We start from the raw sequence: 19,423 nt of genomic DNA, 5'->3' as shown, positions 1-19,423 counted from the left end.
ATAAAGGTTTAGATTAAAAAAAATAAATAAAAAATACTAGCTCTGAAAATACTTAACATGGAGAGAACACTGTGCAGCCATTTATAATGTGATAATGGCACATAATGCAAATATAGTTTCAAAAGACTGACAGTTGGATGCAAATTAAAAGTATATAAAAAAAACATGTTACATTTATAACATTTATGCTGCATAACTGTAACAGTGGTATGTACTTAAGATAACAGTAAATGTTTTTCTGTAATGAAAATAATGTTTTACAATGAAACTGCACTTTAAACATATTTTGTATTATATTGAAGACACCATTGTGTGCTAGACACATTTCTGAGGTGTAATATATGTAGTAACTTCCCCAGCCAACATGGTGATAAGATTATTAAATAAAATTAAACAATAAAATCTTAAACTAGCTGAATCAATAATTTTAACAACATAATTTGATAAATTGAATTAATTTCAAAAACAGATTATTGATTAAGAGTATTACAATCTAACCAATATTCTGGCAGCTGGGTTCATTATTGAAAAATTAAGCTAAAAATATTCACATATGAAAAACAAAACGTTTATTGAAAGATGTTTATATTAACATTTTCAATACCGCTTTAATATACACAACAGTTAAATCTCAGAAAAGGAAAGATCTCCTTTTTGCTCACAGATGTCCAGTGCCACCAACCAATAGAGTCTGAAATTTGTGAATTTTAACTGATGCAAGCTGGTTTGATGCAGCAGGGCTGGTTTATGGGTATGACTGTCTGCGGAATATTCCAATAGTCCAGTGAGAGGGAGAAGTTGTGTCCTCTCTCAGGGTTCCTGTGCTGTATTGATCCTTTCCTGTTCAGCGCTTTTTCCAAGTGAACTTCTTCCGCGCTCCCTCCTGTCCTGGTTTCTTCCTCTCCCTGATCCTGGGGTCTGCGGTCAGCAGGCCAGCTGTTTGGGTAATCAGAGAAAACAGATGATGACTGACGAACAGCATCTGTAACATGCTGTTATGCCACAGAAAAGCCAAATAAATAAATAAAAAAAGAATCAAACATCAAAATATTGGATCTGTGCATTTAAGTGCAGTCTAATATGCCTGCCAGTGTTGGTAATATGAGTTAACTCACATATTACCAAGAACAACGGGAAAACAAACAAATAAACACTCACTATTGTTGGTAAATAAAGAAAAAAATAACATTAATTTGAGGGAGCAATTTGGGTAAATTGGTGTAAATTACTAAATTTAAATGATTACTAAAATTACTACTAATTACTGAAATAATAGCATGCGTTCTGCCCAATATCTGCCAAATTCTACACTTTATCTGACTAGATCAACATTTTTTTCCTTCTTCTTATGAGGTCACAGCCACTGCAGTGGGATGGTCAATTTCATTTAATTTTTTTTGTTTTCAAAATTATTTTTTGTGGTATGCAACATTAACTACACATTAAATAACCCAGAATATTCTTTTAACTATTTCATAAAATAATAATAATACATTATTCATGTCAATATCAAAAGTGCAAATTTTATATGGGTGTGCATATTCTGCACAATTAAAGGTGCTGTATGTATTCAAGAATTCAAAAAAGGGGCGGGAAAGCAACCAATATAAGCAGCACTGAGCAGCATTTCATCAGAATCTTTCTCGATTATAAATGCTTAAGTCTTCACCATTGATTCATCCCCAAAGCTAATCCCCTTGTGCGTTCCGATGGAGAATGGATTGAGATATCATTTAGGTTTACACAATCTGTGTGGGACCCATCAGCATCCCAGACTGACTCGAACTTTGCATTTTCTGCCTGGCCTCGACCAAGCAGGAGCTGACACTAAGGTCCCTAACTGCCCACATTGTGATGTTAAAAAAAGTGAGAACTCGCAGTTCGGTTAGCCCTAGCACAGCCACCCCCTCTTCCCCTCTCAGCAAGCAGCTGAGGTAGAAGCACCGACATCCTGATTTGGAGCAGAAGTGTTAAGTGGGGAGTTCGTGCCTCCCGCTTCTCCGATCCATCCATGAGTGTGACGACTTGCTGCCTCAGCAATGATCTGTATTGTACAAAGCACAAAATATTCCAGCCAAGGCACTTCAACTGTTTACGCAGTATATAACAGTGCCCGCCTCAACGCTTAATTTTAAGCAAATTAATCCAGCCACTTACTTAATCATATAAACAGCTCCCCCGACCCAGTGGCGAGCAGTCATGTACAAAGCAGCCGAGCAGGCAGCTTCAGCGTTCACAAGATTATGACGCATCACTGTATAAACACCAGCTTAGCAGTTGTTTTCAGTAGAGGAGTGTAGTGCTTGTCTATACTAACAACCATAAACTCACACTGACTTCCTATAGCCCCTTTCACACTACACGCTGGACCCGGAAAATTGCCGGAACATTGCCGGGTCGCCTTCTGTGTGAACGCAAACACGTCCCCGGATTGATTCCGGGATTGATCCCGGGTTGGGGATCTAGTAACATTGCTGGGTTCAGTCCCGGAACGAGCTCTGTGTGAAAAAAGCCAGAACTAATGCCATAAAGGGTGTCGTAGTGATGATGCACGTTATCGCGCAACTCTTTTATCAGGTGTTTTAAAGGCGGATCAGCGTTTGCGACAAAAAAAAAAAAAAAAAGTGCAAACTGTAATTACACTCTATATAATGCCGGCACTGCCACCACTCGTTGCCTTCACCGGCTGTGCCGTTGTCTTTAATACAGATGCATAGTGTTGCTTACACTGGCCACTATGTGTACTATGCTGTACACTGGCCACTGACTGCAATATATACCGGCACTGCAGCAGCGCGTTACCTTTCTATATAAGCACCGGATGTGCCACTGTCTTTCATACAGATGTGTTGCTTACACTGACCGCTATATGCTGGAGCTGGTGCCATACGTTGCCTTTCTGTGATAAGCGCCGGCTGTGCCACTCTCTTTATACAGATATGTAATGTTGCTTACACCAACCAATATATTGGTTTGGCGTTACAGCTAGCATACCTCTTTGCTACTGCATGTAAAGTGTATAGCCTAGCTTTCAATGCTTGCATAAAGCCTGAGCCAGCTGCGAAACCAGAGAACCTGTGGCTAAAATGCCATCCGTTCCTGGAACGGGGAACGTGCCGCATAACGTTATAGGCAGATTGGCAATAAAGTCTACACACTATTTTACTATTCTCTCGGTTTCCCTGCCTATTGCAGGCACGATCACTGGATCTCTTTGTGCTATGGTTTTTCCACTGTGCATTGCAACAAGATGAAAGACAGAATAGAGGAGATACTAGGCTGTAGCCTATCAGAATTCTTTCTCTCTATTTGCACTGTAAAGTTATCTGGCATGGTAGGACTGCTTCACATGTGACCACTTCAACTATGGTTGAAAGCATGTGTTCCTGCATGGGCTCTACACTTGAGCTCAACATGCATCTTGGTGATTCACAAATGCCTAGAAGTGCTGGCCCTCTGGGGCAGCATGGCCTTTTACAACAGCAGCCTTGTGCAATAATCGTCTGGCATTCCGTGCCTGGACCGACATGGAGAAAAGGTATCTGAGAACCTGCCTGGTGATTAGAGCAGTTCACCTGTCTCTTAAATTTTTCTACACTTAAGGTCCATCACAAGCACGTCCTCGTTCACATGGACAACATGGCAGCCATGGCGTTCATAAATTGCCAAGGCGGTCCCCGTTCTTGCCCTCTTCTCATGCTCGTGATGAGCTTGTAGACAGGCAGACCAGCACCTCCTGTCTGTTGAGATGTCTCCCCGGCCACACACAGCCCTCTCATAGGTAGACATCCTCCAAAAATTGTTGCACTTCGGAAGGCCAAGACCGTGTCAACAGCCTGTTATCAGTAGTTTTGTCTATTCTACAAGCATTCGTATGAAGGCTGTACGCTCTCCATGCTCAAGTGTATGTATCCATCATATCAGCATTCATCCTGACATTGATAGATTGTCAGTGGGGAGGAATGATTTAGTGATTAGTTTTCTATGAGGCGCGAAGCAGCTGAAGCCCCGTCAACTAACCCCCCACTGGGGACCTCTAAATAAGGGCTCTCCTTTAAGACAGTGCCATTGCTTGTGCTTGCTTCTGTTAGTGTTGGCTATGATACATTCTTGTACCCTGCTGTTCTGTTTTCAAAATAGCACCGGCTTCGTCACTTGATGATGTAGTTGTTATGATGTCTAGCATGGCTTGCTCTAATGAATGCTGAATCATTGCTTCTATGTTAAGGTTTTCTATTTGTGTTTCAGCGGCCACTAGCTCCTGAACAATGTGATTTTACTGCACTTGTCCCGTTCTTCTAACTGGCTGCTGTATTATGATGGGTCATCAGATAGTGTACACCAAGTGCCGGGTCCACCACTTGTTGTTGCAGTTGCTGTGATATTGTCTATGACAGCTGTTTTCTGATAGTTTTATAGTGCTGCATCTCACCACTTAATACCTTACCGTTGTGCGCATGCTCATACAGCAGTGGAGTAGACTTGCGGGTTTCCACTAGGTTCGCTAGTTTAAAAAAAAAAAAAACACCACTTCTATAGTTGGTGAGATCGGCGCTGCTGCTGCCTGGTCAGCTTTCACACAGATCCCCAGGTAAATGTGCTGTCTATTCCCGGTCAGCTCCACAACTACATATCTAGCTCCGGTGAGCAGCTGTTGTATGGAATGTGCTGCTTATGCATACTTGTGCACAATGCCTGTTACCTGCATTGTGATTGCTGTTGAGTGTCGCTATGCTTATACGCCATCTCTGCTTATACTGAGCACCCTTCACAGTAACATGGCATTAAAGGGATACTCCACCCCAAAATGAAAATTTTGTCATTAATCACTTACCCCCATGTCATTCCAAACCCATACAAGCTTTCGTTTTCGGAACACAATTTAAGATATTTTGGATGAAAACCAGGAGGCTTGAGACTGTCCCATAGACTGCCAAGTAAAATACACTGTCAAGGTCCAGAAAAGTATGAAAAGCATCATCAGAATAGTCCTTTTTGTACACAAAGAAAACAAAAATAACGACTTTATTTAACAATTCCTCTCCTCTGTCTCTCCAAATCAGCTTAGCGCCATTTTAGAGAATCTGAGCAGTACACAGGCCGTCTTGTCGCTTCATAACGTTACGGTTGAACCACTGATGGCAGATGGACTATTCTGATGATGCTTTTCATACTTTTCTGGACCTTGACAGTGTATTTTACTTGGCAGTCTATGGGACAGTAAAATACTTTATGTAGCTAATAGTTCAGAGAGTAAATGCAAGTATGACATAATGAATATGATAATTGCATAGGCCTATATAAAGTTGAATTGTTATATAAAGTTATAAACATGTTTATTAAAAACAAGTTTTGTAATAACAATTATTTCAGACCTTTTCCCATTGATTAGAATTCAGATTCGGAACTTTGAGAACCCCTGGTCTAGATGGTAATATGGCGTTTGCCCGCGAATACGGGACAAACTGTGTTTCGTTTAGCTTTCATACGAAATGCTTCTCTGATGCCTTAAATACGGGTCAATTCCATATTATACGTAACGGTTGGCAACCCTATTTTGCATGGATTTTAATGAAAAGAGCTTAGGCTCATGTAACCAGAAGTTTTAAGATTTTTAATAACTTTTGATTTTTTCTTGCCTCATGGGTTTACATCTTAACAAGCAAAGCAATTCAACATTATTAAGCATTAGTATTCAACATTTTCGTCTCAAGATAAAGACTAAGACTAAATCAAAAATGCCTGTTAAAATTAACACTGGTATGATGACGAAAGCATGTTAGTGCTAGCCCTCCCAGAACTCAAAGAGACTGCATTGCAGTGCCTGCAGTTCGAAAAAAAAGTTTTTTTTTTTTTTTTTTTTTTCAAGATTCTATTAAGAATATAAAGTTATATAGAAGTCTTTACTGTCATTTTTGATCAATTTAATGTATCATTTATGAAAAAGTATTTACTTTTTTTAATCTTTTGCTTTCCAGTTATAGATGCATAATTTCCAACTATTATTTTAAATAAATACAATTTAATTATTTGACACATAAATCACAAATATGTTTTCCGTTCATTTTCAGTCTTTGGACAAAATTATTTTCTGCGGTATTCAACATGAAGTACACATGAACTAACCCAGCATAACTACCTCATAAAAGAAGTTGCAAGTAAATAAACTGCAGATGAGAATATATATGAATATGCATACACATATATCAGTATAATGCTTTAGGCTTCTTGTCACACACCTTGCCTCATCTTTTCAACTTCTCCCTCAGACACAAAGCTGAGCAGTGCCCGTGAGATGGCCAATCGCAGAGCCCCAGCCTGAGCAGAGTGACCACTGCCCTCCACACTGCCTTCAATGTCAAACCGGCCCATCATGCCCACAAAGAGCAAAGGAAACATCAGCTGCTCCCTGAGAGAGAGAAAGATATATATTTATAGTGAGAGGCATAAAAGAGATGTGTGGGGAGAATTAAGAACCTGTTTCTATCCGCTGGACTACTCAAGCTTTCAACATCCGTATGAATGACACTCCTGCAAATCTCCCTTTGAGGACTGTATCATCATATTTAGACAAAGTGATAATCCCACCACTGTAAGAACTATTGAGAGGACGTGATGCAAGTGTGTGCTTTATTATGTGTGTGCTCGCTGGCTCGCTTGCGGGGATGGCCCACAGTGCTGACACAGAGCAACACTCCCCTTCTGCTCCAATTAGGCCTGTGTGAAGCGGACAGAGTGATAAGGGCGGGCAGCCGGCCGCATGCTGACAGCGCCAAGTCTCCGGCTCACTCATCTGTGTAATTAACTTTTCAACCACATTAGAAAAACCCAACACACTCACCACGCATGCTGGACCACAAATGCCGGATTGGAACATTTTTGGTGTGGCTCTCATTTATGGCATACTAACTAGAGTAAAAACAAATATCCAAGCTTTTGATATGCTAAAAGGATCTTTCCACAAAGATGCGATGCATAACAGAGGAAACCTTCATACACACCTGTTTTGTAGCACAGGAAAGTAGTGGAGGTAGTTCCTGCCATTGATTGTGATGTTCCCAGAGCCACTGTCTCTGAGGGTGATACTGGCTTTGGCAGACTTCCTTCTGCCTATGGGAAGGAGAGAGAAGGAGAAAAGTTAGAGTGATGTGGGAATTAAGTGAGTGTGCACAGAAGAAACACAGTTTTAGGTGAGAAGGCAAGAAGAGTGAGACAAGGTGGAAACCTTGCAGAATAAAAATTATTTAACTCTCAGGTCTTACTTACAGGAATACAAGACTTAAAGGAATAGCTCACCCAAATATTAAAATGCTGCCATAATTTACATGTTGTGAGGAACAGATCAGAATTATGATTAGAATGTCTGAAAATCTTTAGTCAGCTGTAGCTGTCAAATCTTATTATATTAATAAATCAGGGTTATTATAATTAACTAAAACTCAAACATTTTTGCTATTTGAAATTTTAAATGAAATAACTATATACAAAATAAAAATAATAATAATTTATTTCAGCTATTTTCTAAGGGAAAAAATTCTTATTTAAATTTTGTTTAACTTGAGGTACTGAACTTTAATTAAATTAACTACTAAAAATTACAAAAACACTACAAAATTATTAAAACCTAAAATTAAAACATAAAAATACAAACCAATAATAATAAAAAAAGAAATAAACTATAGTAGCATCGCAAATATGTCATACAAATAAATGTGGTGCTGTACCAGTGTTGTAACTAAAACAAAAAATTATTATGTGAATCAGTACTTGAAATAAAGCTGAAATAAAATAAAATATAAATGTTAATAAACTTGGAAACTAGAAATGTTAACTAACTGAAAAAAGTTTAAAATACTAAAATTAGTAAAACTAAAAATAAATAACCTAACTTAATTTAACATGACAAAAGCACATAACTAAAAATAAAAGCTCAATGAAAATATTATAACAGTACCTACAAAAATACTAACACAACACTGATGATTTTGAAAAAATGGGGGTGAAAGACAAGAATAATATTAAAACCAAAATATTTCACTTCATCACACTTTCAATTCACAATGGTTTTTGGTACTAAGCCCACCAGAATATTACAATAATTGAATAATGTTGTCTTGTGAATAGTTAATTCAGAACAGCGATATATTTTTGTCCTTAACGTTTCATGTTTTTCACGTCTCACAATTTTGGGCACTCATCTAATGCACTATTAGACCAAAGTGACATAAAAATGGCTTTTATATTTACTTACTGCAGTTACCCCAAATAATCACAGATTCAGAATTATCAGGCCTACTGTATACACTACATATGAAAAAGTTAAGGTTTGATTACAGAACACATCTGCAGAATTCGGAAAAATGTGCATGGATTACATTTACGATGCTTATTGGCATATTCAGAGTATTCAAAAAAAAAAAAAAAATCCTGATAACATATTTAATCAGCCTGTTTATTTGAAATGTCAGTATCGCACCATCTGCAACGCTGAAAGCGACTCCTTGTGGGTCGTACTGCAGGGCAGGAATCTCGTATTTACTGGACTGAACCTCCAGCTGTTTGCGAAACTTCAGTATGAACTCCTCCTCCAGAGAGCAGTAAGGCATGGACAACAACAACTCCATCAGCTGGATCAACCGCATGTACTACACAAAATAAGAGAACTCGCTTAGTTTGCCAACAGCACCCTCTTGTGTTTCCATCCTGAATTACACTCGAACAATATGTTAGTTCTTACATCTTGAACTGAAATGTTCTCTACCAGATTCTCCTCTATTTCCTCTTTTAACAGCCACCTGCTCCCAGTCAGCAATCTGAGAGGAAACAAACAGTTTATCCATTAAACTCCCCACTTTTAGAGAAAAAGAACATTTAAAAACTGTTTATTTTCTAGATTGCTTGTTAATATTCTAACATACCAAGCATTGAATATCACAAAAACCGTTGGCTCTTTGACAGAGTGCTTTTGCTCTTCTTTGGTATGTCACTTCAGATAAAAGCATTTGTTAAATGCATAAATGTTTTTCTTGCAAGCAGTTTTGAAGTGCTCACATTTGTTTGGTATCTGATGTGAAGAGGCCTTTATTTCTCATCTTGTCCTGGTGTCTTTCTATTGCAAGAATCTTCTCATAGACATCCTAGAATGACAGAAGAGAGAAATGGAAAATGCTCAGTTTCAATACCAAAAGCAGAATTACTACTAAAAAGGAAAGAAAGAATCCTTGGTCTCTGTTGACTAATAAGTCAATGAATAATACACAGAATGAAGGACGAGGTATTCTTCATAGATATTCAGGAATCCCTCAAAAGAAAAGATGCAGTGAAGCAAAAGCAGGGATTTGAAAATCCCCCTGACACACACACTCACACAGATACAAACATGCGCACACACACACAGTCTCCATTATGAAGGCAGATCTCATCTCTGTCTCTCTCTCTTCAGCTCTGGCTGGATTTAATTGTGTGTGTGTGTGTGGAGGGAAAATTGAATTGGGGAGCACTTGGGCCGTAACCCCCCGCACTTTCTCTCTCCTTTCTAACACACACACACACACATTTGCACGTCCTCCTGACAGGAGAATCTGCCATGCGGAGCAGGATGGCATCCTCGGGCACACTTGTCTAAATTGGCATCGCGCCCGTGAGCCTGGAGTGCCCGTCAGGCGTGGTGGTGCTGGAGCGGTGCGGAGCAGGGGTCTGACGCGGGGCCCCGACGCTGGCATGCAGCTCACGTCGGCACCTTCCTCACGCCTGTGCGAGAATTCATTTCCCCCTCAATTATCCCACAGCTGTTTGTTTAATTCGATCCTGATAGAGTGCGTATAATCCACCGCTACTCGCCAAAAAAGCAAACATCGGGCGAAAACCAATTTTCAGCACAAAAAAGGAGGAGTAATAGAAAAGAAAGGTGGGGAGGGAGAAAAAAAAAGTGGGGGAATGCACGTTTCACGTTCGTGATCACAGCGGCATAACGAATCCAGAAAAATTCAAATGCCTTTAGGAGGGGAGAGAGGCTCCTCGTCTGAGCTTTTAATATGAAGCTTCAATGTAGCCTTTTGGTTGGCCGAGGCTCCTTGTATTCAACAAATCACGGGTAAATTGTACAGACTCACTCCTCCCAAAGCGCACATGGGATTTTTGTTGAAGGTTAAGCAGAAAATACAGTATTATCAACACAAGTTAAGATCAGAGTTGAAGGGCCTACAGCTAAAAGCAGGAAGTTCTAATTTCATGAGCCTGTGCTTTTATGGCTTTTTCTTTTTTTGTAAATAACTGTTGGTTTAAGTATAAAATGTCAGATGGTGATCTTTGCCGTACCCAAAGTCAGTCCATTCTGTGGCGATCTTGGTAACACACACAGGCAGATAATGGGAAATACTGACATTTTTAGAACTGTCTGTCAAAATTAAGTTTAAATAATATATTTCAAATTAGGTAATAAATCTGACAACAACAGTATCATAAAGTATGCTTGTTTAGCTCAAATTATGCAATAATATAAGAATATTTTTTAGGTTTGTCCAACTGTTGCACAGGCACATTCAAATATAAACAAACAGCTATACCTCTATAAAAAAGGTGAGAGGCTCTTTCCTTAAATGTTCATATTTACCGCCTGTGTATCTTAGTGAGTTTGCGAGTGTTTGTGTTTTGCTTCCTTTCACTCATGCTAGAAAAATATTCCCCTCTGCAGGAAGGAGAGTTGTACATTATTTTCTGCACACTGCAGGGTTTCTGAACACGAAGCACCTCCGTGTGATTCGAAGCTGGATGAGAGAGCCGGTGCACGCCGGCAGATTTGACATACCTATTTAAATTAGCAGCAGGGGTCCCAGCCACTGCAGGGCAAAGGAGAGGATGAGGGGCTTGGGCGCACCGAGGACAATGGCGCATAAGTCAACTCACGCACACACACACAAACTCCTTACTGCTACTGAGAGACGTCTTAGTCCAAGGTCGAGTCCATAGATGAATGGTAGAGAAGGGAAAAATACGCTAAAACAAACAAACTTTGAAAAGGAATTAGCCGTGGTGACAAAGAGGCGGTTAACGCAGGAGGCTCTCAGGGGCTCTTCCCATCACAGTAAAACCCCTGAGGCTGATGTGCACGCACACCTACACACAAAAAACAGCACGTGTGCACGCATATACACTCACACCTAATATCACAAAGCCCTGGTGTGCCTAGTGAAGTGTGTGATGCTCCCTGTTGTAAATGGGATTTAAGGAGGAGAAAGAGCTTGGTCACACTCATCTTCCTAACTCTCATTCCTCTTCTTTTCACAAATCCAAACCTGCCATTTGCATTTACCTTAATCATTCCAATCTCCTGTTTATATTGGTTTGTTTGAACACCAACCGTTCTATTTCATGATTTAGCACACTAACCCCCGGTTTCACAGATAAGGCTTAAGCCTAGTCCCAGACTAAAATGCATGTCTGAGCTGTTTCAACTGAAGAAAACTTGCACTGACATATCTTAAAATATGCTATTGTTTTGTCTCAAGATGAACACCATTATTTTATTTATTTTTTTCTACGGTAAGTTTATAAAAACTATTTAAATGCCCTAATTGAACTATAGTCTAATCCTGGCTTAATCTAAGTCCTGTCTGTGAAACCAGACCAAAGTGTAAAATGTCAAACAAAGCCTGTCTCTGAGCAGAGGGGCTGTCCCCCCGTCACCCCATCCAGGCCCTGTTTAGGGGATCAGAGACCCCAGTCGCAGCCTCCCTTCCCATCTCTCTCTGTCTGCACCCCTCCTCTAGCCCAGCTCTCTGTGATGTGCCCCCACTTATTCTCTGTCTGTGCCACTCCCTTCCTTCAATCACTGACCAGACAAAGCAGGATCTCTCCCCAAACCAGTTCAACAAAATTAAAATTATGGCCGATACAGATACATTTTATTTTATTGAACCAATTATTATTATTATTATTTATTTAGCCAAAAACTGAAACATAACTTTAATTATGAACATGAATTAAATCTAGTTTTATTTCAAACTCTGGATATCGGTATATAAACAATTAAAATGCACATATAGCTGATTTTATATCAACGTTTTAATGGTAGAATTGTTTATTTTCCAATTTCATTTAAACAGTGGAAGTAATAAAACATATTAATGACAGATTTATTCAGACATACATTAAATAATGAAGAAAGGGGTTAAAATGTAATGAATATGTAATATAGTGCATATATTTCGCAAAATGCTCCTCTCTAGAGTTTTTTCTTTCTTTCTTTTTTCTAAAGACTTTTTTGACATCTTATCACGGCTGAAACACTGATTGAGCGATTACATTAGACATGATACAATTTAGTGAGCTTTACTGGTTCTGTCAACATACCTTCTGATGTTTATTAATGTTTATTTTGTGCTATAACTAGTAGTAAAGAGGAAGAAACGAGGCTAGAATAATTTGTTACGCCATATTAAAAAGTATCAAAATGACATTTATTGTTTGAATTTTGTATAAACTTGACAGAAAGCTCAGGTTTTGTTTCATATCAAAAGTAACAAATCACAAAATTGTGATTATTGGATGATAGGCACACTGCAAATATAGATTAATTAAGTTTTGTTCAGGCATCAACTCAAAACAGCATAGACTAAAAGATCTCGGTACATCAAAATCAAATCAATATTTTCAACTCATCCCCTAGCATCCACAGAGATGGCATGAGTACCTGCTATAGCTGGATCTAAGTTGTGTGCATGAAATAGACACTGACACAATTAAAACGTGCCATCAGAGAAGCGCTAATAAAATTTCACCATTTGGTCAATGGAATGGATCTCCAGCCACCAAATTTGTGGTACATCCGTTGATAAACTATTTTAAAAAATATATATAAAAATTAACAGCCACCAAATGATTGATATTAAAATTTTACACTTTTTTTGTCTAAATAAATTAGGAAAAAAAAAAACCCACTAATAACTAAGATCAGTCATCTTAAAGAAAATTAAGCTATGATTATTATACACATGATGCAAAATGGATTTTAATTTGAATATTTGCTAGTCTACATTTAACAGTGTTTGACAGTGTTATTAAATAAAATGATTAGTGTTTTTAAAGTGAGACTAAAATCTTGAAAGTGTAAAAACAGAAATGAGCATGCATACCTATTGTATATAAACACCTATTATTCAAATATCATTTTGCCTGTTGAATGTAAGCACTTAACATGAAAATGAACTTACATGCAAGAGAGAATAGTAGGACTGTTTCCCTGTGTAGAACAGAAAGTGAAAAGGCCGTCCTTCTGCATCCCACTGGATAGCTAAAAGAGAGAACAGGGCATGAGTAGTACATTATCAGATATCAGCATGCTTATATTTGGTGTCAAAGAGCACAGAAAGAGTTAAAAGGCAGCTTTTACATACCTGTCTGTTTTGGGAATATTTCCTCTGGGTGCTAAAACAAAAAAAGGAACATAATGAACATATCAACTGTGTAATAAATGATAAAAAATAAATAAATAAATAAATACAACTTTGGATGAAATCTCACCTTCATAACAGGTCTTGCTCGTTTCTCAAAGAGTCCAGAAGGGAAGAGATATGCAATACTCCTCTAAAAGAAAAATAGATTGTATTTAACTTTTTATTATGAAATCATTTTATGAGCATTCATGCAGTCAGGGCTCAACCCCTCTACTCTAGTCGGTTATGGTATGCAAATAAAAAAAGTCAACTTGTTTCAGTTCTTAAATTACATACATTACATTACATACATCCAGTATGACAATAAAATATTTTATATTTATTGTGCACCCCAGAGGTCTCTCTATGCAACTCAGATGTTTTTTTTTGTTTTTTTTTTTACTATGGTGTGAAACACTGATCTCTTCCATTTCAAATACTCTCATAAAGACCCAAATTATTCCAGTGATAGCATTCAGCAGGGCATAAAACTTTCATTTGCATAATACGAGACAATCAGAATGGCAACCTTTGGGTCTTTGACCCTGTTTTCAGGATAAAGAGACAGAAAAAAGTGAGGTGATGGCAGATGCACTCTAAGAGAACAAACATTCATGTACTGGGCCATCAAAACCAGAGGGTAAGGGAAACTGAGTGAAATAAAGCAACACAAAGAGAAGAACAGATAGATGCAGGATGCAGTGACAGATGAAGGCAGCACCTGTTCATACCTTGAAAAGCAATATGGCCCAACTCCCTAAGGGAGGTTTAGCCTCATCATAGTGTTCTAGAAACCTCTACTGCCTAAACTTCACACAAGGCCAATCTGGGAAAACAAACTTGCTACACTCACTCAAAACAGATTTTTTCTTTTTTTTGAGACATTTGACCACTTGCTTCATGTGCCATGAAAAATGTAGCACTGAAAATCTAAAAGTGTCTGACCTTCTTAAGTGATAAGGACATACATGTTTGAACCCATACTGATCCTGCCATCCCATTGCTTTTGTAGCATTGTTTTTGTTGCTTCTGTAGTTTCTTTTTTAGTCATAATATAATTTTACATCCCCATTTGTACTCTCTCTTTGACCCCTAAATACTGTACCATTAAAGGAAGTTCATACACACACAAAATCTGAATAAACAAAAATTAAAGAATAGTGAATAAAAAAAAAATCTAAATACTGAATAGTTGATATCTAAGTCACCAGACGGCTCAGTGAAATGATGCCCAATTTTTGTCCTGATCTATTAATGTATTAAAAAATTCTCTATCGTTTAAAGTTTGGAGCCTGGAATTTATATATATATATATATATATATATATATATATATATATATATATATTCTGCAAGGACAAATTTTACAGTAAAGAGATTTACAATGCTATAAAAGATTTATATTTCAAGTGAATGCTGCTTTTTCAAACTTTCTATTCTTTTTCTATACATTCAGAAAAAATATATATCAGTTTCCACAAAAGCAGCACAACTGTTTTCTGTTTTTAATAATAAATGCTCCTTAAGCATCAAATCTGCAGAAATGCATTAAGACTGACGCATTATATATATATATATATATATTTTTTTTTTTTTTTTTTTTTTTTTTTGCAGTATCCCCAAGCTGATATTATCAATAGAAATAAACTGTCACACTGCCAAGCTCCAATAATACACTACATAAACGCAAATTATATAACTTGCACTATTTTCCAAAATTTCTGAAACCTGTGCTTTAAGATAGTCTCCTTTAAAGGTTCGCTCAAGTTGGAATTGTCAAAAACTCAGCAAATTTCTTCCCAGTTTCAGTTGCATGGGCTCTGTGAACGTCAGAGCCCACCTGATGGGTGCAAATGCAATGTGTGTGCGAGCAGACGAAAGACAGCGGGGGAAGGCAGGTGAGGCTTGCAGTCTGTATTAATTACTTCCTCCTGGCAGTGCTTGCTGTGCAGCTGTTTCACACCTTCAGCGCATTCACGGGAACGTCATGTCGGCTGAAGCGCTTGGCAGACACGCCGGTGCCAGCTCCGGCACAGACGCCCCATCCTGTACTTGCTCTGTGCCCTGCAGTCACAGCCATTTTCCACCCCTTACCCACCGATCAGCTGGCAGAGGGACGGTACGTGTCAGCTTCTCTTAGCCACACTTACTCTGAGGACTCAATTCATTAATGGTGACAGAGATTGGGGAATAATGCTAAGAATCGAGAAATTGGACCAAATTAGTTGGATAAAACAATTATGGCCATTTCTGTCTATATATTGGACATAAATACTGTTTGTAAATATATGCCAATTTTTAAGCAGGTACAAGAAGCTTCGCTGTGAAACCAGCTGATGACTTTACTTTTATCTCAGAGGAGTCATGATGACATTGATGGTACCAGTCTTTGTATTTCGAGTTTTCTTATCGTCCTTCCTTCTTTTGAGACATGTAAGGGAACCAAAAGAGAGGCACCAAAGAACAGCAGGATCCTAGATAGCTAGTGGAGCCTAGAGGGCCGGGGCCCACTAAGGGGCCTCAGATTGACTTAAAATTGGCTAAAATAAGACAAAACAATAAAATATGCTAAATTAACTTAACGAGATAAAGATATTTATTTTCTTCTTTTAATTTACAAAAAGTAGTTGAAGAAGCTCTCACAGTCTAAGGGAAAAAAAGGAATATATGCATGTGATTTCAATACCTGGAAAGGTCATGTTATTTAGGAAAAACTTAAAACTTCATGGTCATTCTATAATTAATAAACATATATAGAAATTCTTATCTTATCCAGTAAATCACAAATGACTAAGAGTCATGTCAATTTATTGGTTAAAAAAAGTTGGAAAATGAATAACATTTGGATCTTAAAATTTGAAATGTTATTATTTACATTATAATTATAAGTTACTTTTTTCATTTACAGAAACTATAAGTTCCTGTAGATTATAACCACAAAACTAGGACTAGCTGGCCTTTGAATATTGTTGTGGACAGTGGAAGGGCTTGGATTCAAAAAGGTTGAGAAACACTATTCTAGAATATCAACTTCTGTGTTATTACAGAAGATATAGACTGGTTAAAAATAATAATAGAATAAAATCTTAATGAACAGTAGTATTTAGAAATTATTCACACTGTAATTTACTTATCATTAGTGTTGTCAAAATTACTGGTACTTTGGTATCAAGTCAACACTTCAGTTTTAAAAACATAACATTACCAGCCTTTCTGCTGTACCAGTACCATAAAAAATATTTTTTGTTGTCAAATAGTCATTTGATCTCATATGACCTAATGTAAGAGCCTACAATTCAGCTCTCCCGGATGAAATTCAAGAGAAGTAGACACAGACTCAGCAGCCGAACCTGACGCTGCTGAAAGCAGAGTTTAAATGAATATGCAAATATGTGCTGTGCGCTTTCCTCTCAATAATGAAATAAACACACAACAAAAATGACAGCTGTGAAAAAAACACAGTTAAGAAAGCATTTGAACAAATCAATATGGATAAGTTTGCACCAGCTCTGCAACTGGCACTCCAGTCACATCACGTTTATTTATATAGCGCTTTATACAACAGATTGATTTAAAGTACGCAGCTTTACAGTATTAAACGGAAAAAAAGCAGTCTCAGAGTGTCAGTCTCATTAACTTGATTTTCTGCTAAAAAGTAGCTGTCCAGTGTGAAGCAACAAATGATAGAATATTTTTATTACTGAATACAAAAATAAATAAATAATAAATCATGGTTGGGTACACTTTATTTTAAGGTGTCCTTGTTACAGTGTAATTATGCATTTAAGTACGGAGTAATATTAATTAACTACATGCACTTACTATATAGTGAGGGTTTGGCTTAGGGTTACTTGCATATAATTATGTATAATTAATTGTTATTATAATAGTAAGTACATATAAATAGTAAATGATAGTTTGGTTTGCATAGATTAAAGCTTGATCTAGCTCAGGACTGTTTTGATAACTATAACACTATAAGGTGTTTTAAGAGAGCTCATGTTGTGAATAAAACAATTTATTGAAAATGAAATGTCTTAGCACTTTATTTTGTTCCATATATGACTTACAAAAGGAGATGTTAGGCAGAATGATGCATTATTCAGTCAGTCAATAACTTCTTCATACAGTTAACTGAATGGTGAATGAGAGGGTCTCTCTGTTATCTCATTTTGTGTGCCAAATATATGTATTTGTATGGTAAAAAATATAGTAATATACTTGTTTGACATTTGACAATTACTTCAAACCTGAAGTGATTACCTCGTTTTATTTATTAGGTAGAATGTGTGTGACTCAGTATTTTAATTAATTGTAAAAGCAGAATAACAGAACAAAGCCTACTTATTAACTGGTGAAATAATCAACACTTAGTCAATTAATCGTAATAAGCATTAGATTAATCGATTATCAAAATAATTGTTTGTTGCAGAATATTATAAAAATGTAACGCACATCAATATCCTCTTGTGTGAATGTCTCCGGGTCTTCCCCCATCATGTTGGCCAAATGTCGTTTGCCAACTTCAAACTCCTCCACCTGTTTGTCGATGAACTCCTGTGTGAATTTCTGAGGGCCTGCTGCTGCCAGGTTCTTCTTCCATAAAGAGGATGCCACGTAAATCTGTCTGAGTGGCAGCTGGAATTAAGAAAAAATAGTAACAACAAATAAGAACCAATGTCTGCCAACTGCTACAAAGAACAAGGCTACAAGCAACTTTGGTGATCAAGCTCATGTGAAATATCAATAATAAGTATAGAAGAAATAATCTAAATAATAAAACTTTTATTCTATTATAAATAACATTCTAAATAAAAGTAATGATTATAGTCTTGCTTTCAATTCTACTGCATCTGTATTATCTACTAGCTGGCTAAGGGCAGAGACGTCAAGTCATTATGTATTGCATAAAACGCACTATATAAACCGTTCAAATGGTGCAGGTTATTAATGCAACATTTATGCAATGAAACGGGAGGATAGCACTCCATCCTGTCAATCTACATGTTTTATACAGACTCCAAAACAATACTGTTACAAGGACATGATGCATACTCTCAGCAGCATCACTACCGAACACGACTGACTAGTCGCAAATACAGCTCTGTGCCGGAGCAAAAATAAGAAAGCATTTCACCTGCGGGACCATCTTTGACCGGGACACAAATAAATTATTCCCGTAGCTCCCATACTTCCATAAAATCGACCTCACGCCTCTGCAACCGGAGGCAGCCATGTTTGCACGACGACACGCACTTAGACAGGAAGCGAAGACTACATCACATCCTGGAAGCAAACAAGGTCGTTCATTACTTCAAGCGATTAATAAATAAATAAATAAATAAATAAATAAATAAATAAATAAATAAAAATACAGATCGTTCATTACTCACACAAATACCTTTGGCACACTGTAGTGATACATCTTGCAAAATTCCACATTCACAGATCCACATAGGCTTTTCAGATTCCAGAGCTCACTTTTTTGTTATCATAAAGAATCTGACCAATAGGCCTACCTCTTATTGATTAAATTATATATATATATATATCTATATTATATATATTATATATATATATATATATATATATTATATATAATATATATATATATATATATATATATATATATAAGCTGTAAAAAACATCTATTTGAAAGTCTTTTTTCCTGTCTTCGATGACTTCTCTAAACTATTTCCAGTTTATAATGTATTTAATACTTATTTTTTAAATTATTATTGTCTGTGTATTGTTTTCTAAAGAAAATAAAAATATAACATTGTAATGATACTTTAAAATATAAAAATACAAAATAAAATATAAAATATGAATATAAAATATGCCTCCAGGTACACTGTAACTAAATCAATTCTCAGAGACACTAAATATATTTGGAAGAAAACACCAACTTTCTGATCAAAATTAGACTTTAAATATTTCTAACATAAAAGCTAAACAATACAATTTAAGTTTTAAAACTTTAGATTACAA

The 19,423-nt window shown here is 37.0% G+C and overlaps 1 protein-coding gene across 2 annotated transcripts; it reads right to left on the bottom strand.

Annotated features, from left to right (window-relative positions):
* Positions 1-58: 58 nt before the first annotated feature.
* mrps9 (mitochondrial ribosomal protein S9) lies at positions 59-18,905 on the bottom strand. Of its 2 annotated transcripts, XM_042757990.1 has the most exons (12): positions 18,834-18,903; positions 18,570-18,718; positions 17,888-18,070; positions 13,522-13,584; positions 13,395-13,425; positions 13,212-13,291; positions 9,052-9,137; positions 8,738-8,813; positions 8,477-8,645; positions 7,002-7,110; positions 6,240-6,409; positions 702-936 (listed from the first exon to the last, which is right to left on the bottom strand). In XM_042757990.1, exons 1-12 carry the CDS (start codon positions 18,886-18,888, stop codon positions 845-847), a joined length of 1,263 nt encoding a protein of 420 aa, XP_042613924.1. In that variant the 5' UTR covers positions 18,889-18,903; the 3' UTR covers positions 702-844. The 2 variants fall into 2 exon arrangements, with proteins under 2 accessions (XP_042613925.1, XP_042613924.1); XM_042757991.1 differs by lacking the exon at positions 6,240-6,409 and having other exon boundaries at positions 59-936; positions 18,834-18,905.
* Positions 18,906-19,423: the final 518 nt, after the last annotated feature.

The sequence above is a fragment of the Cyprinus carpio genome, chromosome A6, assembly GCF_018340385.1.
Source record: "Cyprinus carpio isolate SPL01 chromosome A6, ASM1834038v1, whole genome shotgun sequence".
In the NCBI taxonomy this organism is placed as follows: Eukaryota; Metazoa; Chordata; class Actinopteri; order Cypriniformes; family Cyprinidae; genus Cyprinus; species Cyprinus carpio.
The sequence above is the reverse complement of the archived record's forward strand: the minus strand, read 5'-3'. Positions and strand labels throughout refer to the sequence as shown.

Coding starts and splice junctions, on each gene's coding strand:
- mrps9 (XM_042757990.1), bottom strand. CDS start 18,888: ATGTGGATCTGTGAATGTGGAATTTTGCAAGATGTATCACTACAGTGT. Junction 13,585..17,887: donor TCACACAAGAGGATATTGAT/GTGCGTTACATT, acceptor TTTTTCTTTTAG/AGGAGTATTGCATATCTCTT. Junction 8,646..8,737: donor AGAACATTTCAGTTCAAGAT/GTAAGAACTAAC, acceptor TATTTTGTGTAG/TACATGCGGTTGATCCAGCT.